General features: G+C 39.0%; 1 protein-coding gene across 2 annotated transcripts in view; it reads left to right on the plus strand.

Annotated features, from left to right (window-relative positions):
* The window catches only part of BMP5 (bone morphogenetic protein 5), a 62,015-nt gene extending 54,264 nt beyond the window's left edge, over window positions 1–7,751 (plus strand). For both annotated transcript variants that reach the window (XM_005441860.4, XM_027809149.2), the window contains 2 exons: window positions 1,681–1,791; window positions 5,418–7,751. In XM_005441860.4, the coding sequence (XP_005441917.1) occupies window positions 1,681–1,791; window positions 5,418–5,567 (261 nt within the window). In that variant the 3' untranslated portion in view covers window positions 5,568–7,751. The remainder of the gene's footprint in view (window positions 1–1,680; window positions 1,792–5,417) is intronic.
* The last annotated feature ends 16,620 nt before the right edge of the window (window positions 7,752–24,371 follow it).

Consider the following 24,371-nt stretch of genomic DNA (forward strand, 5'->3'; position numbering starts at 1 on the left):
AATTAAACCCTATCACTATCTCTTTACCTTTTTTGGTTGCTGTTCTTTCAGAGTTTGCATACATTACTGGCTTTACAATCTGGATTCATTCACATAAAGATAAATCTGAACTATTACTCAAAATATGAACAGATTTGCAGTAGATGAAACCAAAATACTCAGGCTGAGCAATTAACTTCTGAAATTTGCATTTGAAGTCTCCCTGGTTCAGTGCTGTCTACTGCAGGTCAGAGAGATTTCACTGGGGTAGGATCTGTAGGGAACTACAGCTTGGATCAGTGCTCATTGTTCTTTATAACACCATAGCTAAGTTTATATCATTTCTGGGGAAAACTCATCCTGCTATACAGTAACAAAAAAAAAGTACTTACAGTAAAAGGTTGTAAAGAGGCAGGGCATTATGAGAAAAGAAAATAGAGATCAATCTAGGTTTTTTTTCCAGAAAGCAAGGAGCTCTCTATAAAGAAAGAACAAGAAGGCCATCAGCAACCTATAACCTAGACATATTGCATATGTAGGTAAGAACTGAGAGATGGCTGTGCATTTCACATTTCTCTGAATTATTTTAAAACAATTCTCCAGGAGCAGAACAAGTCTATGAGGAGAAAAAGTGTGCTATCTCTTTAGTGCCAGTTCATCCTTTACATAGCTAGCTCAGATTCCCATATGCCCTCATTACTCTGCCTGGTATTTTGTAGTATATTTGTACTCACAGCAGCCTGAAGAAGTAGGTTGAGACTGTTTACCCAAGTCTGCAGAGCATAATAACACTGTCCACGGCCACAGAGCAGGCTTGTGGGATTGGGTTGAATGCAAGCTATGGAACAAATGAGTCATTATCTCTCTGTACATCACAGAATTTTCCAGGTATCAACAGTTTTTTCAGTTTTTGAAACAGTAATTCTGATATACCCCAAGATGTGCAAGGGTCTCAGATCAGTCATTCAAGGTGGCCATAGAGAAAAGAATGATTTTTTTTTTTTCCCAAAAAAAATACTTGCAGAATCCAAAGTTTCATTTGGAAATCCAAAGCTACACTGTACAATATTTGACCAGCAAAACTCAGAGTGAAATGAGATAAAAAGAAACAAAACCCAAGAAGTAGGTACTTAATCCTCTCTGCCTTTCCCACAGCACCTCCATTACCTTTGCCTGCCAAAGGAGGAATTCAGCAAACTAAACACATAGCTTTCATTAACATTTAAAATATTTTCCCTCTTTTCCCCATCCTGTGTTGCTAGAAATACTCAAAATTCATGATTCAGCGACATTCCAATGGGTAATCTCTAGCAACCTTCAGTCTCACGCAACAATACAATTAATGGTATTGAGTATGGTGAAGAAAGAGGATGCATTTTAACTACCGTTTTTTGCACCATGAAGTGCTTCAGATTTTTGATCTGGGAAGAAAAGTATTCTGATTAATGTATTTGGACCTTTAATCCCCCTTGTAGCCTCATTAGTTGGTATTCACTACAGATTTCTAAGTTTAACTTACATTTCATCTGAATTTTGCATGAAGAAAGCAAATACTTATTTTTTTGTCAAAAAAAAAATTAACATGCCACATCCTGAGGTTCATTTTGTCCTTGGACAAATCTTAGTTAGTTTAATATAGTTTTAAATTCTATGAGTGAGAAAAAATAAATAATTGAGTGGGTTTATTTCTTCTTGTTTTAGGATTGGATTATTGCGCCAGAAGGCTATGCTGCGTTTTACTGTGATGGAGAGTGTTCTTTCCCCCTCAATGCCCACATGAATGCAACAAACCACGCCATTGTTCAGACTCTGGTATGCCTCTGCTGATGTTGTAGTTGCCTGTTTGCAGTTGTGTCTGGGCATGGGGACTGTCTCCTCTCGTCTGTTTGATTATTTATGCATAAATTATAACCCATTTCAAAGACATGCTTTGATGATTATGCTAGAAAGAGGATGAACTGTCCAGAGTGATCTGTGTGGAAGGTGTTTCTCTTCCATTTCAAATGTAGTAACACATGAGAAGACTGTGTCATAATACTGGAGAATTGTGTAGACAAGAAACAAAGGGGCCCCCTGGTCCCACTTCCAAGAGGTTTTTTCAGCTTATTGAAACTCTGTGTTAACATCTACATGCTATACCTTCCAGAAATGTTGACACTTGGCCAGTCTGTGGACCTCTGTTGTCAACTGCTGGCAGAGATACTTATAGTGTAATTTAATGTGAAGTTTTGCAAGCAGATGCATTTGCATGTAAGAAACTTGTGTTCAGCCATGCCTGGCTAACAAATGCAATTTTTAAATGTGTGTTTGAATCTGTTGCTCTGCCTGGTACATGTAAAAGGAGATTTGCAGCCAGCTTTCTGCCTCTGCTAGCTCTTACGTTAGACCTGTGCATCAACTGGAGCAGCCAAAAAGATGATAGTTGAAGCAGCTGGCTAGGAAAACCTACAGAATTCAAGACCTTTAGAATACGCCTAAATGTAATGCTGAAAATCTGATGTCTGGTCATGAATTTTCACATATGCCAGCTGAAGAACTGGCTCTGAACAGCACCAGTATTAGCAGAATGATTAAGAAGAGAAATGAGAGATAATATACAAGGAGAGAGTGGGAACACAAAATCAGAACAGGAAAGGGTTGCCATCCTTAATTTGTTTCTGGAAAGGTCAAGGCACTCAACTGCAATTAGTTAAACATGGGTTTAAGGTTCCCTCTGATTTAAACTGATGATTGGAAAGTATCCTGACCATCTGACAATGATGATGAGTCTGTCCATGGTTGGCAATCTTTTTCTTTGATTTTGACAGAAAGAAATCTGGGCCTGAAAAATCTTTCCCTTTCAGGAATGAGTGCAGCTACTACCCTCTTGGGGATCTCCCCACCTCCAAACCAACCCCCCCCACCAAAAGTCCCAGAAACAAACAAACAAACAAACAAACAAACAAACAAAACAAAACAAATAGTTTTATTTCTTTCTGATAGAAAACAAATTGTGTGTCTTAAAATGACAAGTATTTCGACATGAAAGAGTCAGTTTTAAAACCTCACCATGCGCTGAGACCTTTTCCTATACATTCAAATTTTCATGTATGCACCTTCTCCAAGTCCAGCCACCAATGCAACATTATTCCTCTATACCAGAATTCGAGTCAGCAAGATTTACAAAAAGCAGGGGAAATGTCAGAGGCTGAAAATAAATAGAAGCGTGGTAAGGGGTTCAGGTGAAAGGGAACAGCAAATGCCAGTTGGCAAGGAACCGAGCAACGTGCCTAGGAGACGAGGAACAGCATATATGCAGTACTGAGCTGAAAAGAAATAGGTCAGCAAAAGAATAGTTTAGCATTATGCAAACATTGCCCAGAAAAGTTGCCAATATCAGTGAGATCCCCAGGTTAGAGTTTCCCCCTGCAATTATTAACTGTTAAAGAAGAAGTGGCCCAGTGCTACCTTCTCTTGTGTGTCTATACTTTACAAAAAAGGGTCATTTCCCATTGTTAAGAAGTTTGTTTAGGTTTTCCTATTTTTTAAATTGTATACTTAAATTTTCCCCCTTTTTATGGCCTTTTTGGAATTGTGTGCCTCCCTCTGCATGTACTATATATGCATACAGTTGTGCAGCCAAAAAGCATGAGGCTAATTAAATTTTAACTGCACATAAATTAGATGAGATAACAGTAGTTGAATGCTTTCTGGTTTAAATTATACGAAATTCAGATTTACACAAGGTGTGCACATGGGGATGGCTTGGGAAACAATTATTCATACACCCCACCCTAATCCAAATGTAATCATCTCCCAGCCATACTGATTACACCATTCTAAAAAAGCCCACTCTTTGGGTTGGGAAGTGATTGTTCCTTGGTACCCCTCCAAACTTTACTAACTTTTTTTTTCTTTCTTTTGTAACAAGAATAGCAGAAATGCTGGGCCAGTACCTCTCTCTCTCTTCTTTTTCTGAGACTGAACTTAGGCAGACAGACAATATAGGTGCATATAAATACCAGACAGACTGCATTTAATGAATGATATAAACTTTCCTCTCCTCCCTCACTTCCCAGCACTCTCAGAACAGGTGCTGGAGTAGCACTGACCTCTTGGTCCTGCAAGTCAGTGGATCAACAGGTTGACTCGCACTGACTTTCAGGCTCACTCTTGAAAATGCTGTGAGCGTTACTGTCATGTGGGGCTAGCAGGTCCATGGAGCTCCCAGCCGGGGTGGCAGAGGCTGGTGGGACCAGGAGTTATGGCAGGGCAAACATCTGCCTAGAGAAGGCACAGTCATTCTTTCCTCCAGTGCTTTGCTATTCATTTGTTAAACTGTTTTTAAATGTGTGTCTAAACCATTACTAAACTGCTACTTCAGGATTTATTATTGCTCATTTCAAAAGACCTTCTCATGGTAACAGTTATGTAAAAATCGTTTCCTGATAGACTGTTCTCTGTTGTCTGGCAAAGGCTCTGGGCTTATATCACTGCAAGACAGATGGCTCTAACAGATTTACAAAGACTTAACATACAAATGAAACCTATTACTGCTGAAGTTTTCATCCATGCCTTAATAATCTCTTGCCCTCTCTATTACAACTCCCTTTATTCTGTCCTCCCCAGTTTCCAAGTCTTCGGCATGTGTAGAATATTACATCCAACCTTCTTTCAAGTACAAAGAACTTGTATTTCCCCCATTTTCAGATATTTCCACTAGATCTTGTTCACTCTGGGATACTGTTCAAAACCCTTTTCCTTCTTTTTAACCTTTCATTGATATATTTCAGCCTAGTGAACATAAAGCCGCCTCTGCCTCAGTCCTTTCCCCAAACCTTCTGTCCAGCTGGCACCCAGATTACGAATTAATTTTGACTTCAGTGGAAGTAGAATTGGATACACGGATACCTAGATAAGACTTTAAAATGCACTCATGCTGTCTGAGAACGCACATCTTACCATTTCACAGGCTGAAAACAATTTCAGTATGAGCCTTTGCCTGCACAGCCTTTGCTGTCTGCAGCAGACTTTCCCCCACACTGAGACCCTGACACAGGAAAGCATTTCAGCACGTGCTGGGGTCCCGGTGAGACCTGGGACTTGAGCCTGTGCTTCATTTTAAGCACTGTCCTCAGCAGAGATGGTACTGACAACACGTTTAAGTGTTTTCCTGAGCAGCTGCCTAACTCCAACTCTTTTCTAAATTTCATCTGAAAACCAACTTTGTGTCTTGGCTGCTCCTCCTCATTTATCTCCCCATCTTCTATTATTGTATAACTCTGCCTGAGCAATTGAAATCAGAGCAACATTCTGGAGGTAAGCTCTGCTTTAAAGTTGCTAACTGGGGAAAATCTGTAACCACAGCCCTCTCTGAACTGCAAAGACATGTTTTGCACTGATGTTGTCCTTGTACCTTGCTGTTTGATATATGAGCTATGTATTTATCTGTCTTTCAGGTTCACTTGATGTTCCCTGATCATGTACCAAAGCCATGCTGTGCACCAACAAAACTGAATGCAATCTCTGTGCTCTACTTTGATGACAGTTCCAATGTTATTTTAAAAAAATACAGGAATATGGTCGTGCGTTCATGTGGCTGCCACTAGAATAAAAAAATAATCTAAAGCAGAGGGGTTTATTCAGAATTATAATAAAGTCAAGATATAAGCCTTGCTGATGACAAGGCAGGCCTAAATTTATTCCATTTCATGTCATCTCTCATTTAAATGTACAGTATAATGTATATAGTAGCTCTTATTTATTTAAAAGTATATCGTTTCTTCTGTATGAGCAAAATTTCAGAACCATTTATTTTATGGGTCACCTCACTATGCAGTAGAACTTCACAAACTAATTTTTCAGTTGACCATACTGGAATCTATTTAATTTCATTTCACTACTTTAAACTAAAGACCTTGTATAGATTTTTTTTTAAAGGTAGAAAGTCCAGAACTTCTGTAACAGCTTCGTATTGTTAAAGAAACTAAAATACATTTGGTCATATTGTGCCAATGGAAACTGTGGCGGGGTATTTATTTAGAAAAAGGCACAGAAAAAAAACTAAACAAAACTGCTTGACTAAACGTGTTTTTTCTTTTAGAAGTTGTGCTCCATTAGAAAAAGTGAAATATTGAACAGTGCTTAAGTAAATAAATAGTAGATAGAAAACAGAAGTGAAAAGATTGCACATAATTGTCATAACTATTTTCTTTAACAAGATGAGTGTAACTGGAGGAGTATGTTACTTCTTGGCTTGTGAGCTGCAGTTTGCAAGAGGCTCAAAGCTACAGGAATTCTATGGAGACACTCTCGCCTCTATGACTTTCCAAGTTAACACTAGAAATTGAACTACAACATTCTTACCTCAAATCATATCAGTCTATTACCTATTACACTGCTCTGGCAAATATCTTTATAATAACAGCACAAGGTAAAAATCAAACAAAAAACCCACACAACCTTCCCATTATATACACAAATTAATGTATACACAAAATATACAGAGGACAGGGTATGGAAGGGCTTTGCTTTATTTAGCTCCCACTTTTTGGATGTGTTTTCTGAGCCTGCGAGGGAAGGCATGGGGGAGGTAGCAGTTGCCACCTGCTTAATCAAAAATCTTGTCCCTGATGGTTGTTTTCAGGCAATGAAAAACACCTTTCATAATGAGCCATTGGGTAATTTGCAGCCTACTTGCCAACCCATCTGCTTTTCTATCAGGTGGAGATTGGTTTAAATCATGAGGCTTAAGATGGGATATCTTTCCTTTTTTTTAGCATTAACTATCGTAACTGTAATAATTCTTAAAACCATATACATAATTTTTAATCTCCCTAAATTTTTGGCCTCATATGAAATCCTGCGGTTGTGAATTGAACAACTAATTCCAGATTATCATTCTCAGCACCAATACCCATATGTTTATTTTGAATTAACCACATGTAATGTCTTTGGACATCCCTTTGTTTCAGTGTTATGAAAATGGGAAAATACAAACTCTGTTTTCTCTTTATTACGTGGCTGATTACAATATATGCTTTTATCATGAGTTGCCTTGATTCAAAATGCTTCACTTAAACAGTTCTCAGAGAGTTGTTAAAAAATGAATAGTTATTAAAAAATGAACATATCAATTTCTCCTTAGACAATCTATTCATGTAAACTCTGACTTCTCCGGTTATTTAAAACATATTTCATAAAACTCAGATTATTACAGACTGATAAAATCAGCGTGTGTGTGTGACTGTGTGTATGCATGTGAATGTGCAACTATCGTTTTTTGCAGAAACTAATTTATTTTATTTTGCTATTGGAGTAATACATAAATCCTTTTAATGCATACAGGTGGTTTTTTTTAAATAACAGTCCTGATTTCAGTCTTGGGACCTCTTTCCCCCAATACAGCCGTTCCATTTTACACTTCCATCTCTATTTTATACTGACATTACCTACATATCTACATTTAGCTGCAGTTCATGCACAAGGGTGTATAGCAAAATCCAATGTCTCCAAATGAATTACCATTGCGGAACAGTGAGATTCCTGGGTTGTCTTCAAAAAATTTAATGGTTTCGGTATAAAATGGGTAGGTGGATATGCTTTTTTGAACTCAATTTATTCTATATGGAATCTGATAGAAACTACATTTTGGGTACATTAAGTAATATATTTTTAAATAATGGTGTACCATTTTGAGAATAAGAAACTGAAGATTATTGTTATATTGTTCTTTAAAATATGCTGTTGTAATATATTCCTATATTTTGAGACATAATAAACCTGTAATACTATTTTATTTTGCTGTGATTTTGCTTTTGAGACACGTGACAAAATGACACTGACGTCATATATTCTTTTAAAGGTAAAAGCATGAGATCACCAATAATTATGGATAGATTTTGTTGCAGTTCATTTCTTAGTACAGACGTTTTGCAAAATTACTTTTGTACTGTTACTTAACTGCAGCTGGTGAACCATCTACACTATTAATAAAAATCACGCCTTCAAATCATACCACCAAATGCTAATACTCTACTCAACATATACTAGAAAGGAGAAATGGTTTTAAAAAATCTCCATAAATCCCTAACTGGTCATTTCTCTGTTTGAAAGGAAGGATAGTGACACCACACCTTCTGCATGCTATGGATAAGCGTATATATGTGTATTTTCAGGTAAACTTGTTCAGGTAAGCCCTTCTCCAGTAGTACCTAAGGCAAGGCTTTTTGAGTTTTAGCTTGGTCCTGTCAAATACCTGTTATTTGATATATATTTATACATAATATATGCATATATATATATAAATAGAATGTGTATGTAATTATATTACATTATAATATTAAATATATACTCATTTCTACAGATACATGCATTTCTATAGTTAAGAAGACCATTCCATTATCATTTAGAAGAAAAGAGCTTTGCTCTTTTTAAAGTTCTTTAAGCTTTCTACATCCTTAACAACTGAGAAGAGTCTAAAGGGCTGAAAACCAGAAAAACAAAAGCAGCTCTGTACAGAATTAATGTTACATTATGGGTCAGAGCTATGGGTCTTTAACTTACTCATGTTAATACCATTGCTACACATTCTGGGCCAAAATCAAATGTTTACAGGATATTACTAGTGACCACTTCTATGCCTCAGGAGTACTCGCCCAGTGGAAGTCAAAGCTGAGAGATGAACAGTATTGCAGTAGTGATTTTATTTCCCTTTAGAAGCACATTGTTCTCCGAGTGTGACTCTGATGTCCAAGACAAGGTGGACTCTGCCTGACTGAAGTATGGAGCATTTATAAATTCTCTGATGTGCTAAGCTGTGAACCCACATAACAGTCTCCTTCAGTTAGACCACTTGATGTGTCTCTCTCCTTTATCCAGATGCCCATTTTCACAAAGTATTTATAGGGTCAAGTTTTTTCTGATTTTGCCCAAAGGTTTCAATTTCATTATATATATATCAATTTCAATAATAATAAGGGAGCAGGGGTGGCTGACACTTGCTGATAGTCAGAAACATGCTTGCTTGGATTGTATTGGCCCTTTTTTGGTTTTTTTTTGGTACAAGATCAAGCTAAAACTTGAATTCATATAAAGCAGTCTGGTAGCTGACAACACAGCAATACATCCAATCAGTACAAAACTCAGCTAGAAACATCTTGGACAGACATTGGCATGGATGTCTTTAAGCAAAAAGGATGATCCTTCCTTGTTCTGTTGTCACCCGTCTGAAAGGCTGTCCTGACCACACGACTTTTACAAACCCATGACTCTCCCTTCTGCAGTGGCCTGTTTAAGCTTTTAGGTAAACGGGCATTTATGTCGAGTGATTAGGTAGGTAATATAAATGGAGCCATATGAGGAGCTCAGGTATCTTCAAGAATAAGAAACCAGTCCTTCATAGCTGCACAGGAAAGCACAGCTGTTTATTTTGCATATTGGCACCTACAGAACAGTAAAGTCTTTATATTATGATAGGAGTCAACTGTCAGACAATTTGGGGCCTCATTTCATTAAATGGTATATACATGAGTGCTGTGAGTTACATCTATACTGTAGACACCCAAACTGGGACTTTCATTAGGGACAACGTAGAGAAATTGCTCTTTTGGACTGCAATCCACCTATGTCTCTCCAAAGACTACAAAGCGGGTTTAGGGCAGTGGCTTTGCTATAGACCTTGTCTGAGCAATTGTAGTCAATGACAATCCCTGACACCTTTAAAGTAACGTTATGATGTTGAAAAATTTTTATTGGGATGTTTAATTGGAATGTGAAGCTTTGAGAAATCTTTTGTTATGATGGGATGTCAGACACTTCCATTTTGGAATATAATTCTCTTTACTATTTACTTGGAAAAGGTTGGATTGCTGACTGTGTATTTCTTCTGTTCTGCTTTTGTTGTCAGCTCCTCTTCTGAAACAGTTTCATGGTAAACTGACTTTGACTCAAAGACAGATAAAAAAGTGGTTTAGGCTTGTACTCATAAGATTCTGAATTGTTTCACCAATAACCAAAGGATTTTAATAACCAGGACTTTATAATTACATTCTTTGCAATCTCTACGAACTTTCCTGCTCACACATTCAGCTGTGCATAGGCAGAAACTGACATGTGGTGCCTGAATGATGAACAAGCCACATGTGAATTATACAGATTTATCTTTTACTATCTCATCTGCAGTCACAGAACTTGCAAACTGTGATTTACAATGTGTTACTAAATTCTTACTCACATGGCTTGAGCAAGAGATTGATTAAAAACAAAAGAATAGTCAACTAAAAATACAACAAAAAACAGTGAGAGGAGGTTTTCTTGCCATCTTAATTCAAATAAATCAGCACCAAACGTGGTACATGGGGGATCGGGAATCTCATGTGAATTAACTGAGCCTTTTGTATTCTGTTTTCCATATTTACAGCACATGACACAGACACTTCTCCTGACTGCTATATTTCCAGCTAAATACTTTTTGTTCTGTTCCTCCACTTTTTTGCTTCCAGATGGGCACCATCAATTATTATTATTAATATGAATGAAGGTATTTTCATTGCTTTAGCAGATGTTCATGTTTTCAGAAGAAGTATGTGTTATTAGTATTGCTACTTCACAGGTACATAGAAGTGGAGAGGCTTGCCTAAGAGAAGAGCAGATGAGAAGCAGTATAGGGAAGACAGCCAGACCTCCAGCATCCCAGTGCTCTAACCCCTATCCCACACCCTTGGTGGAGTAATGCATACACTTGACACTCCTGTCCCTGCAGCTCATAACTTTAAGGGATGATGGGCAATCTTAGGCGGTACTTGGAGCTCTATTTTGCATTTACCAAGTACTTTTCTAGTTTCGTAATTGTGGAAATCTGGGCAGTGCCTGATAAAACTGGGGCATGTGCAGAGTGGTCTGTACCTTTCCTGTGTTGGGGTGGTTGTATTTTAAAGCTACTTCTAGGGAACCAGCTAAGATGCCCTGGAAACAGATCTTGGATCACCTTTTCAACAGCATTGTAAATCTACACCAGTAGAGTTGAAGGCAGCGATGCATCCCTCCCTTTTCCTCCTTGCATTTTCCTCCTGCTCAGTGGGAAGTTCAGCGGTGTGTTAAGACTGAGACTGTGTTAATATGTGTGTAGCAGGGGATCTGAGGGTGGATGTTGGCTGGAGATATGAAAGCGATATATATTTTCTAAGGAACAACTCTCTCAGAGAGTAATATTGAAGCAGAGACATGGGAGCAGGACCCTCTCTGTATAACTTGTTCTGGTCTCTTCTGGGTCTCCAACTGTGAACAGAAATATTTGTAAAAATAAGAAAGCTTTTTAATTAAATTGCGAGGATAAAACTTAGAGGGGTCTCCTTCTGGCACCTCTGCCCCTCATAAGTCCTGCTACAAAGAAATCCAGGCTCAAACCCAGAGCAACTCAACTGCACGGAGACCAAAAGTTGGATGAGACGTGGTAGAGGAACACGGTACATATATCAAACTCACTAAACTGATCTAATTGGAAAACAAAGTTTTTCATGCCTGATTATTTTCTTGGTTGTTCAGCTGCCTCATATTAACTTGCCACAAGAAAGTGTGTTCCCTTTTATCCAGGCCAATTACACATCCACCACTGGGATTCCTTTTCAAAACTAGTGTTTCTCCTTTAACCTCTGCAACGGCTCTTTTCAGACTTCTCTGCATGTTATCTGTTTTATTATTCAAGACTAACAGCTCCCACAGGGAATGCTCTTTCCTAGACTGTGCTGCAGGGATGGAACAAAGACAAGACCTGCCAAGTCTTGTTTAATTGGGATGTGAATCTTTGAGAAATCTTTTTGCTCACTTTTTCTTTCTCTTTCACATGCATTTGGGATTTTTCTTGGTTTGCTATCTTGGTACGAGTTCTTGTGGTTAAAGATAAGTAAGTGCATAGGGTTCCACGAAACCTTCCTGTGAAAAGTATTTGTGCATTTAGCAAGAAACAAAACATCGTAATTGGTTCCCTCTTTCAAAATGGAATTGGTATAGCTAGCAAAAAACTTGCATTCCCCTCAAGGAAACAGCGTTTAGCAAACTACTGAGCCTGGTTATATTTCATGTTTTGAAATCTGTTAGTTTAGTTGAAATAGTTGCTAATTAGCAGGACCTACATTGCTTTCCTCAGGATATACATCCAAGTACCAGATTTTTATTCTCAGATACGTTGGTGTAAATACAAAATCTATCAAAATTAACAGTGCCCTTGAAATACTTGTAAACATATTTCTGATTCTTTCTGTTTATCTGAATTGGACAGTGAGGTAATGAGAAAGTTATTCATGCCAGAATACAATTAACTGCTTAATTCTCAAATTTCTTCTCCTTATAATCAAGCCCTTATGCTTTTGCTTTTTCCTGTCACCCACCTACAACAAAAAAACGGTTAAAGGTCACAGCTTAAAATTCTGAGGAAAGATTTTCATGCTTCAGAATGGAATTGAATGTGGAAAATCCCAAACATCATTTAGATGTTTAAAAAAATATCATCAAAAAAGTTTTTAAAAAGATCATCGCTGCTCTGCAGAGCCCCCAGCAGTGCCGTGGAAGTGGCTGCTGGGGCAGGACAGCCTGGGCCATGTCCGAGCCTCGCAGAAGCCCCAGCCTGGCAGGGGCTGCAGCCGCGAGGAGACAACGTACCCCGATGAGGAGCCAGCGGCTCTGGGGACTGTGACTTCCCACATTTGTGGAAAGGAGCCTGGAAGCTGCAGGGTTCCCTTCTCTGACACAGTCCAGACATGAGGGCTGCTCGGGAGCTCTGCATCTCTGTATTCAAGGCAGGGAAACAGGAGAGGTGTCTCGCAGAACAGTGCACGGTGGAGCCCGCTGAAAATGCCTGCATTTAATCAGAAAAGTGCTCAAAGATACGGCTCTATTTCAATGACAGAAAAGCATTCATTGGGAAATTCCCACACTGGCTAAAATTTCTCCTGACATTTCTGAGTGAAGCTTCACTGACATTTTCACAGAGGTTTGCTCATTTTTGGCAGGAAAGAATTTGACCCCTCTCTTCAATCATGTTACACCCCATTTCCACTGACTGTCTCTAAGTCTTTTACCATTCTCTTAGTTTTTCCCATGATGTAAATACACACTGCAGTAGAAGCAGTAGTGCTCCTCCGGATTTACTCTAGAACAACTAAGTAGTGTTGCAAAATGCTTCCTACAACGTTTTCCTCTCACTCCTCTAAAACTTTCCCCTTAACTGACCTCTGCTGTTGAAAAAGCTGTAAGAAATGAGCCAAATAATAATTGTCAAGGCAGGAATCAGGTGACACACATGTATTTACATTTTTTGAATTAGGCAACAAAATGTAATACTCAGCTATTGTACACTCTCCTTCCAGTGATTACTTCCAAAGCACTGGCCCATCAACCTTCCAGGACAGCAGTTTGCTTCAGCGTTCAAGCAATGTCAGGTTAATCAAGCTGTTTCAGCTCACAACTACGATTTTTGCAATGTTTTAAACAGAATGCTCCACTAGAATTTTACACAGTACAGTAATGTCCTTCAGAAGTGCAGCCAGGAGCAGTAACCTCTCCATTAACATACCTGGATCATGATGAGGATACCTGTCCATAGCTGTATTTTCAGTATGTAAATGTACATTCTTTATACTCTAGATATTAAAAATGATACTATGGCTTTTCTAGTGAGGAAGAGAACTCTGTCAGATGGTAAAACCCATCTGTGGTGTTTCCTGCTTAATGGTTCTGCTTTTTTCTCTATAATGTGGTTTCCACCATTGCCCAAAGCCTCCAGAATCCATCTCACTCATCACATCAATTACTGCAATTAACTTTCCTGTGGACTACTCTAATCTCAGCATTTCTAAACACCCATTTGCTATGTGGGTAATTACTGTGCTTATTTACATGCAACCAGATGTTTTGGTAATTATATTCTTGTTTGCTCTTTTTCCCACCAACATCAGCTTTTTCTCCTTCACAGTCACCCTTTAATCTTTTTACATTGCAGAAAATGCAGTATACTCTTTATGAAAATTTGGGCAACATCCATTTTTTCCTCTAGGAAGAGAAAATTAAGTGTTTCTACGGCTAACCCTATGTGACACAGAACAGCAGTTCTGTGTAGATACTTGAGCTAAGCCTGCTCCAGAGGCAGTGCAATGGTATTACTGCGATTTCCAGGTTGTTTGCAATACCAGCAGCAATTCAGTCAGAACCTGTACCTTGACATGGAAAGATGCTGTATGTGGGGAGAAATACCTAGAAACATTGTTGATCATTCGAGGGTCTCTGAAGGTAAGGTCAAAATGAGTTTGCAAAAGTCTGTGAATCACAATTTGAAGCGTATGCTTTTCTGTGTATTTCCCTTTTGATGTAAACAGTGCAAGTAAGCCAAGCTGTCGAATCAAAGGGTCTTCCAGTGAGTGCATTTCTGTAAGGTGTGCTCAGTGAGACGCTGAGCATCAGCTTGCATTGAAATCAATTTTCAATTTACACTTGGGGGTTTACTTTCTCTTGAGCCTGACTTGTATACTTTGGTTTCCTGTAGAGCCCCAGCTGCCTTAGAAGTTCTAATAGCACCATCTTCTGACTAACGTCCTGTCAGGAGTACTTCTGAGTAGTTTTATCTTTGGTTCATTGCATCTCTGAGGGTCCTACTTTTGCAAAAAAGGTGACAGCTCTCCTGCTGCATGCAGTCCTCCAAAAAGGCAGTGAAGTGGTTAACCATGGTAGATACTGAGCAGTACAATCATCTGTGAGGAGCTGCGAATTCCTTCGCATTGGCAGCCTGATGTTGAAATGTACACACATTTCCAATGAAAACGCTGAGAGAATTAAATGAAAATAGAAAATGTTCCGCTGACATTTCTGATGCTGGCTCAGTTTTATATGAATAAGAGCCACTGACAGCACTTGTCTTCTCAACCTCTTCCAAGGTCAAGACTGTATGTTAGATATTTTGAAGAGTTTACTACAGTATAAATACTGTCCAGCTAGTAAAGTTTTAACCTTATATAACCTTTGTTTTGTTATGCACAAAGATATAAATCTACAAAATGGTTGGAGGTATTTTCCCAGAGGAGTCCATTTGAATAATATTAGTATCACATCTACTTTAACTCTTGGCTATATTCTAGTACATACGGGTCTTTTCTTTCCATTTTAGCCAGGACAGTAAAGAAAAACCAGTAGTGACTGGCAGCTGACTATCAAAACTATTTAGTCAATTAATTGTGGAAAGGCTGTGGATTGATATTTGGAGTCACGTATCCAGTTCATTTCATATAAATTATTAAAACTCAAGGTACAGTTTCAAGGGCACAAAACCAGAGGCGTGTGTTACATTTATACAAGAGAAAGAGAAGGGCTCAGAAGTTCTGGATTGTTTCCCTGCTTCTGTCACTGGTTCACTATGAAACTTTGGGAACCAAATATTCCATATCTTGTTGTATTTGTTACGCATTTAGTGAAATTAATTAGATTTTGTCAGACTTTTTGACATTCAACTCTGTTGAGCAGAGCAGAAATAGTGCTATTTTTGGCATTAGATATTGTTGGTTTATTTCTGAATTCTAGTCTACCATACACTTCTTCTTTGTGATAGGTCAAAAATTTACAAAAATACGTTTACCTCATTCAGTTCTCATTTGTAATACAGTAAGAGCATTTATTAATATCACAGAAGAATTAAGAGGATAAATACCTTAATAATAATGAGGTACTCAGATACATCCACAGTCGTCTAAATGCCCATATGTTATTTGTTTATATGCACCATCTGATACATTTCCCCATTAGGATATTGTACGCGTTACTCACCTGGGCTCTTCTCATTTTTTTTTCTCCAATATGCTCACTTGAATTCAAGGTAATAGTCTGTTCCATCCTAAAGAACTCATTTAGTCATTACCAAAAGAGGTTATTTGCTCAGTCTATCCATTTTTTTTTGTTGTTGTTGTTAATTCCTTCCAAGTGACTGTCCTGGTTTTGGTTGGGATTGAGTTAATTTTCTTTTCAGTAGCTGGTACAGTGCTGTGTTTTGGGTTTAGTGTGAGAACAATGGTGATAACACATTGATGTTGATAACACACTGATGTTTTCAGTTGTTGCTAAGCAATGTTTATACTGATTCAAGGACTTTTCAGTTTCTCAGCCCCATCAGCAAGAGAGCTAGAGGGGCACAAGAAACTGGGAGGGGACACAGCCAGTACAGCTGACCCAAACTAGCCAAAGGGGTATGCCATGCCACAGAACGTCATGCTCAGTATAAAAATACGTGTGTGTGTGTGTGTGTGTGTTGGCTGGGGTCTGGGGATCGCAGCTCAGGGACTGGCTGGGCATCAGTCAGCAGGCGGTGAGCAGTTGAATCATGCATCACTTGGGTTTTTTTTCTTTTGAATTGTATTCCTCTTTCCCTCTCCTTTTCATTACAATTATTGTTGTTGTTATTAGTATTATTATAATATTTCATTTTATTTCAATTATTTCAAATTTCAAATAAGTGTTCTTATCTCAACTCAACAAGTTTCACCTTTTTCCCCGATTCTCACCCCCATCCCACCAGCTGAGGGGGGGTAGTGAGTGAGCAGCTGCGTGGTGCTTAGTTACAGCTGGGGTTAAACCACAACAGTGACTTTCTCCAGTCTCTGAAATATTAATGTTCTTGTTCTCTGAATTTTATACATGTGAAAAAGTCTGAGAAACATAATGTGCAGAGCTGATGGCTCACTGGAACTGAGAGGAATTTTCACTAATTAGTAACATGTGGGATGATTCATTGCATTGTAGAACCCTTTACAGAGGTTTACATGCTAATGCAAGGTGCAAGGCAGTAGAGAACTGGAATAAATGCCTAAATATACATTGCTGTTGTGTTGGTCTTCATTTCCCTGATGACTTTGATCTATGAATGAATAAGCCAGGCAGAAGTACAGTTGGTTATAGTAAAATTCTTTACTGTATAGCTCATTTGGTCTATTCATTGTCTGTCACTAGGAACTGAAGGGTTTGGGGCTTACACACTGTCAGTGCCATCTACAATATGCCACTCTGGAAGCCTATCTCCTAAATCATGGTGAACTTGCTGGATCAGGATACTCACTACTACCATTTCTCCATTTATTTTCAGACCAAAAGAAAAGGTAGGTGTAACTGTAGACCTCATTTAAAGGTCACGAGAAAGAGAACTATCTTAAAATAGCTTGGAGCAAGAAGACTGTGCATTCAATTAAAATATTGGTGAGGTGATATCCCCCGATGGGTTTAGTTCTTGTTTTGGTTTCTAGCTATACATATTTGTTTCACCTCCTGCACAACAAATGGTAGGTTCAGAACATCCTGAGGGACCAAAGGTCCTTCAGGAAGAACATAGATGCCCCAAGAAACATTTTTGTCTCAAGTTTGTTCCAACCCTGTTTATGCTGGTGAACTGCAATATATATTCAATACATCTACATTAGGGGTTCTGCCATGTGTATCCCCTTGATATCAAAGCACTTAAAGTGCAATCCCACCACCCTAAGGTCTCCAGTCTGCACCTCTTCTTGCTGTACTAGCACAAACTAGGTCATTTTCTTGAACCGGTGATCAAAAATCGCCGCCTTCCATACTAAGGCCTATTTGAACAGTTATTTGTCTGACCAGCCTCTTCCTGTTTCTTAGCACATTTCTCATGTTAGCTGTTAGGACGCTGACCTCGCAGGCAACCTTGCACGACTGCCTGCTTTTCATAGGAATATCTCTGTACTTTTTCTAATTATAGTTCTCCATGACCTGATGCACAAATCTGCCACCCATTTCCTTGAAAATGCTCTTCAAGCTAAGCTTTGTAGAGATAAAAGGTAAGACAAAACTGGACGATTTGGAGCAGTTCAAAGTTCAATACAGGATGAAGTTGAGGAAATGCAACATTGACCGTTACTATATGCAGCGTAGCAATGCAGAGGTCCACTTCACTGCAGTACCATCTGTTCCTTTAAATCAGCATATCATAAAATACCCCAGAATATTTATGACAACCTGTTTCTGTATTTATGTTACTTTAAGCCATGAGATTTGGTACAAGTTCTAAGTCATGATAATTCTCCATTTACTGATTTTATCCTTCCCAGAATCACCATTTGCTCTGCCATCTTTCCTTTTCCTCTTCACACATTCTTGTTGCAAAATGGTTGTAGATAATCTCTTTGTTAGCATATGTTCTCAGTGTTTGCATATCTCTGTGTCTTTCCACAGGATGTTTATTGTTCTTGTGCTTTATTTGCATGTATAAATAAAGAAAACGTCTCCTGTTGGGATACAGATTAGCCTGTGTAAAGCATGTTAGCCTTTTTTTTCACTCAATCTATTTCAAGTAAGAAATGTGCTGCAAAATGCAACAAATTGGTTTAGGGACTCAGCATACCACTGGAAAGGCCAGAAGACACCATGATGGCTTTCTGAATTCCCTGGAAGACAGGTAAAAGCCAGATGGAAAAAGTCATGTCTCTCTGGACAATTCATCTGTGCCTGGCTGATTTGTGGCTTCTCTGAGACAGTTGTATGCAGCATAGTGTGTTCAAGAACACAGGAAGACTTCTCCCTGAAGGACTGAACATGTAGCACATGGTTTACAGCTCCCCTGTCCTCCTTTAGACAAGTTTTGCTCTTATCTTGGGATTGTCGAGCACATGTCAGTTCCAATTGACATTGTCAGAAAGCAGCAGTGTCCTTGCATGAAAACAATAGTGCTTGGGCGCATTTTGTTGCTACATAAGGCTCAAAACTTTGGTCCTTGGACTAGATCTGCAGCTGGTACATTTTGGAGCAGCTTTATTATATTTGACTGATATCACCTGGAAATTTGACACTGTCATCTCACTGCAGCAGTGACAAATGAAGCTTTCCCATTTCACAGCACACTATGACAGTGCTGCGCACACAGAAAGAAAACCTGGATCTGGAATTTATCTAACCGCCAGCATATATCTCAATGACAAACAATGGAAAGATGCAAAAAGCCCAGATTTTATTCTCACAGGGTTTACTGGCAAAGTAAAATACTTTAATTTCTATGATTTCTAAACTTACTCTTGTTGCTTGATAAAAAGCTATATATGTTATAAATTAATAATTTTACTAAGCGATGGAAATCTGATTAGAAACCCAGTACAAACTCTTTTCCCTTTATGACTCACATGAGTTTTTCTGGTTTACCGCTGTTAAAATAGATTTTGAGAAAGTAGAATCCATCCTCTTATGCTTTTTTATCTGACATTCAGAATTTTTCTCACTTCTCAGGGCTCAGACACCCACAGGAAGATATGATTAATAATAGATTGCAATGCATGAAAATGCATAAGGATATGATCCTCTATTGTCTTTTTGGCTACGCTTCTGTTGCTGTGAGTGCCATACTTGCATCTGAAACTTCTTCATAAAGGTCTGAAGAATAGGTAAAAGTAGGAGAATGGCAGTCTGCTGGCTTTGCTGAATGCTGCTGGGGGCCTTCACCCAGGGAGGGTCTCAGGAAGTGAGAGAAATCTACTCCAGATTTGGATGAAAGTGCCTTATGGAGAATAGGACATTACAGACTGGGGGGGTTATAATTTCTTTCTTAAGAAGCAGGAAACAAGATTGTACGAGAGTAAGTTAACAAAGAATATACTATAATTTATATAATTCAAAAATTAAACATAGATCTTTTTCAGCCACTCCTTCTAGCACTATAGTAATAGTAGTTATCAGAAAAGACTGCTCTGAGAGAACTTGTGACAATCATCATGAGCCTTCCAAGAAAGCTCTAGCTGATTATTACATGATATGGTACTTTGCACTATCCTGTACTTAGTACTACACTACTGTTGGACTTAGGAGTCACTTGTAAAAGACAGAAGTTATTACAGGATTTGCAATTATCCTTGAATGGTTTGGAAATACAGTGGCTAAAATTCTCAAAGATACCTAAGTAAATTAGGGACTTTCATCACATTTTCCAAAGTAGCTTTGATACCAGGAGTTAAAAAATTCAAATTGATCTAGGAAACCAAATGCTGTTTAACTGCTACAAAAAAACATCTTCCTCCAAATGTAAATTCAGAAGAATGTTAACTTAGGCATCACTGAATCCTCAAGTTGCCTAAAGTATAATTTCCTCCTGTGAAGTTCCCTGAAAGTGCCTCAATACCCACCCCCACCCCCCACCATGAGAGCACTAGGACTGGCTACACTTGCTTAGTAGCCAGATGCCTTCTGCTTACGTCAAAGCCCAGGCAATCCTGTTTCCCTGGCTCGTTCAAGGGGCTGGTGTGCAAGCATTACCTGACTTAACTACTGGGTTCCAAGGTCCCACCCTTTGCCAGAGTCCTGACCTCTCCTTTTCTGAGTTCATTCATGTCTGTCTCTGAGTCATTTCAGCATGCAAATCCAACAGAACATGGATGTGAAAAAAAGGCAGGTGTTTCCTCAGCACGCTGACTGGGCTCAATGCAATGCTGGTCAAATGCTCAGGTCAGTGTAGTAGAAAGGGTGGGAGCAAAGGGTGGGCAGGATCATCAGCTGGCTCAAGACTGCTGTGGAAACACATCAGAGCATGCTGGATGCATCAGACCACATGAAAAACATCGTAATGAAGATGTTTTATCCACCCCAGTGGTTGTGAAGGTTCACTTTCCAGTGACTCAAACTGTGCCGGCCGGGGTTAAACCACGACAGATTTGCACTTTTATTTTTTCATCTGTCCCTATTTGCTCATAAGCAGTTCAAGTTGGGCTCCCTTTTGGAGGCCAACCACCTGACTGTGTCACATGAGCTTCTGCACATCCAGGATTGTCTCTGTGGTAGGAGGTGACTCAAGAACTGAACCAGGCACTGTCAGATCTTCCCGGCACCTAGCTGAGCATCCAGCCCAGCCTACTCCATCTTATGGGAGTCTTATGGGCAGCCACTGTCATCTTCCACCCATGGACTATTCCTGCAGCTCCTCCTCGTCCTCTCTGCTTTCCCAGGTATATGGCATACACCCTGTCATTCTCCGCCATCTATGCCTTAGCTAGGTATTAAAAGGTGGGTTTCAGTTCTGAAGGATATTTTGGGATAAAGTGGTCTTAGTATTGTCTGACAGATTTTTTCTTCTCTCAGTAGCATACTTAAATCTTTGTGTATGAGAGAAAATATGCTTATGATTATAGAGGGTCATTACCTTAACGGCTGAAGAACTCACGTGGGAGATGTGGGCTGTAAATCCCCTCAAGCTGCTCTGAACCCCCCATTACCACATCTTGATCTCTAACACTCAGCTTTTTTGATAAAAGGGAACACTGACATGATTACCTTTTACCACCAATACCGCATTTTGTGCCTAAGACTGCAAAATCATTAGTTCACAAAAGAATTTGTGGCATGAATTCCAGCTAAATGTGGCCTTCTTCTCTGGCAAATCTTCCCAGACAGCCTCAGCAGTATCCGCCCATTAGCTTACCCAGTTCTCCGTTCAGCTTCTGGACCCCAGAGATGGCAAGTCCACTCTTGCTGAGCACTCTTGGGGATGGTGAGACACGTAAACCACTGGGCTCCTGGTGTTCAGCTTTTTGATGACTGTACTCTATACAGACCAGTGTCCTGGCTGGAAAGGGGGCTTACACTTTTAAGTCCCTTAGCAGCTTTTGAAAGTATCGTTGCTTGCTGTATTAGCTGAAAAATGTTTTATACAGAATGTGATACCCCCCGGTGGCTTCGGGATATGTAATCCGGACTCTGAACCCTGTGGTCACTGTGAAGCCTCCCATTCACAGGCATGTTAAAGAGATGTAGACCAAGAAAGCTTACTACATTTCTCTGGTGAACGTAACGTGAGACCCTCACATAGTAGCTGATCTAATTTTCATCAGACTGAGCTCACTATTTTGGGGCATCTCACTGCAGAAAAGAAAGGAATCGCTTATACAACTGTATTTCAGCAAACAGCTCTAAAGTACAGTAGCTTTTAATCCTTGTCTTGCATTGTTAACTTTAGCTCTGTTCTGCAATTCCCAGTTAAAGTTGTTTTCCATGTGACTGAAGGAATTTTTTTGTGACTGCAGTGAGAATTGTCTTTAACTAAAAACAGTAAGACCATGCACAACAGATATGCAAATGCTCACAAAAACTTCACCCATTTACTTCATTTATACATTTGAAATATATCTCATGAGTCAGGATGGCAATTTTAGTCACTCTAACTATGTCTGCTCTAACTTAAACAAGGACAGGCCATGGGTTTGTCTGGTTTCTGTTTCCATCCTGCTGTCCATCTCCAAATGGCTGGTTAATAATTGCCAATATTTTCTCTGGACATTGCTTCACGCTAGTTAGCGCTCTCTCATATCTAGGCTCAGTTCAGGGGTGGTATGAGCGAGGGGGCTGTTCCCAACCGGCAGTATGGGTGAGGCCATCTTGACTGGGGCAGATGGGGTGGACTTAGCTCTATGGACAAGCACCATGTCAAACCATTTGTCCTTCAAGGTACAGGGTGACCCCTGGGTCATTGTATTCATTAGCATGGACGTAGTTTCTACTAGCAGAAGCAGATAGACCCACCTCCAGAAGAAAAAGAACATTCAGCAAGGATGAGCTCTTTGCTTCAGCCAGAGAAAACCGGTCTGTCCAGAATTCTCAAATAGCAAAGCATAGAAAGAGTACTCAAGTGAACATAGCCATTTGACAATAGGCCATTTCAATTTTTTTCCCTCCAGACTGTTTTCCACTTGGTTTCACTCTCATGTTTTAAATGAAGAGAGCTGGGAGAAGTGCCACTGTCAGATGGACAGGGCTGTGGTGGTGAACAAAGAAGCAGTGACCCAGGACTGTCCATGCTTCCTGCAGAGACCATGGAAGACTGATGACAAAGTAAATAGCTGTAAAGGAGAGGAAAAAAATCAACCTAATTAAGCAACTCTTCCCTCATTTAGAGATGATTGACATTTTCTGATTGAATCCTGCTGATTTCTGAATTAAAAGATTAACTTAACATTATGTTCTTTTTTCATTTTGAGTTGCACATGTCATATTGGATCAAATTCGTATGACTTGATCTCAGAGGGTTTTTTAAACTTTCTTTAATATGAGTTGGCTCATTAAATTGGCTTTGAAGGTTTTTGTATTCCTCATAGGATATACAACTTTATTAATTTTAACTATAATAAACTGTTTATCAGTAGCCATATAATTGATCATGATAAGCTTGTGATATTGAATTTCACAAGTTAATGTTAAAAATATTTCTTTAATCTATCTTTTCTATTTCTGTTATCCTTTAGATTTTTTCTTTTTGCTTTACCATAAAAATATTTGGAATACAAAATTTCCTTTAATCATATTGCTTATGTAATATTCTTTTTTCTAATGTAGCAGAAATGCTACAATCTTTCATATGATTAAGAAACAAAAAACCCCAACATCTAAAAGAGACGTGAAGGTAAAATTAAGGGGAAACCAATCAAACACTGACACAAATGCTTTATAGAAAAATCTTTAACTGAAAAAAGAAAAGATATTAGAAGTCCTTTGTGCTCCACAGCTCAGTCAGAAAATAGCAGGTTTCTCTGTGTGTGTGTGGAAATTGCATGATTCCTCTGAACAGAATACCATAGTCTGGGTGGTTTCGTATATGCTAAAGAGAGGTTTTAAGGATTTTTTTTTATTAGCTTGGCACTGGATTTGAAAATTGGCAATGCATTCCTTGAATCAACTTTCGCTGAAGATGGCAATACTGTAACTTTTGGAGTGCATTTTCTGCTAATACAGCTACTTAAGTTTGCACAGCTGGGGGACTTCTATTTTTTTCCTGCAGCCTTTTCTCCCCCCTCCCCCATTCTGATTTGTTATTGTTTGAAATTCTGAGAATGTTTTACACACATTTCCAGTGTACAACATTCGGACACTGATAAACGAATGACAAGTATGATATAAAGCCTTGTGGAAGACCCTGTAGGGTCTACCCAGGGAGAAGAACACATCTGTCTCCAGCTGTGCAGCTATTTAGGAGTGAAATGAGTTGTCCTGGGTTGGGCAGAGATGGTAATTATCTTTTTTTTGTTGATGTGAAGATCAAAGGTTATTCTCAGGAAGTAAGGACAAGGACTGTGGTGTTTAGCAGGAAAGATTTATACAGGACATAAATTAGTACACGGTTTGCACATTAACCTGGTGCTAATGCATGTAGATGACAGAGAAAATGTAAACAGTCTGATGTAAGATAAATTATAATTGGTGAAAAGCAAATTAATCTACTGGTCATGAAGCTCCCACAAGTTAGGATCCTGAGCAGCTGTTACATTCCACAATCACACTTGGAAAAGAGGTTGCTTGATCTGAGGATTTCTTGCTACAGTGCAAATAACTTGTTCCTCCTGTCCCAACATGGCTTTTTTTTTTTCCCTTTTTTTTTCCCCTTTTTTTTTAAATAATGA

This window comes from Falco cherrug, chromosome 6 (genome assembly GCF_023634085.1).
Source record: "Falco cherrug isolate bFalChe1 chromosome 6, bFalChe1.pri, whole genome shotgun sequence".
In the NCBI taxonomy this organism is placed as follows: Eukaryota; Metazoa; Chordata; class Aves; order Falconiformes; family Falconidae; genus Falco; species Falco cherrug.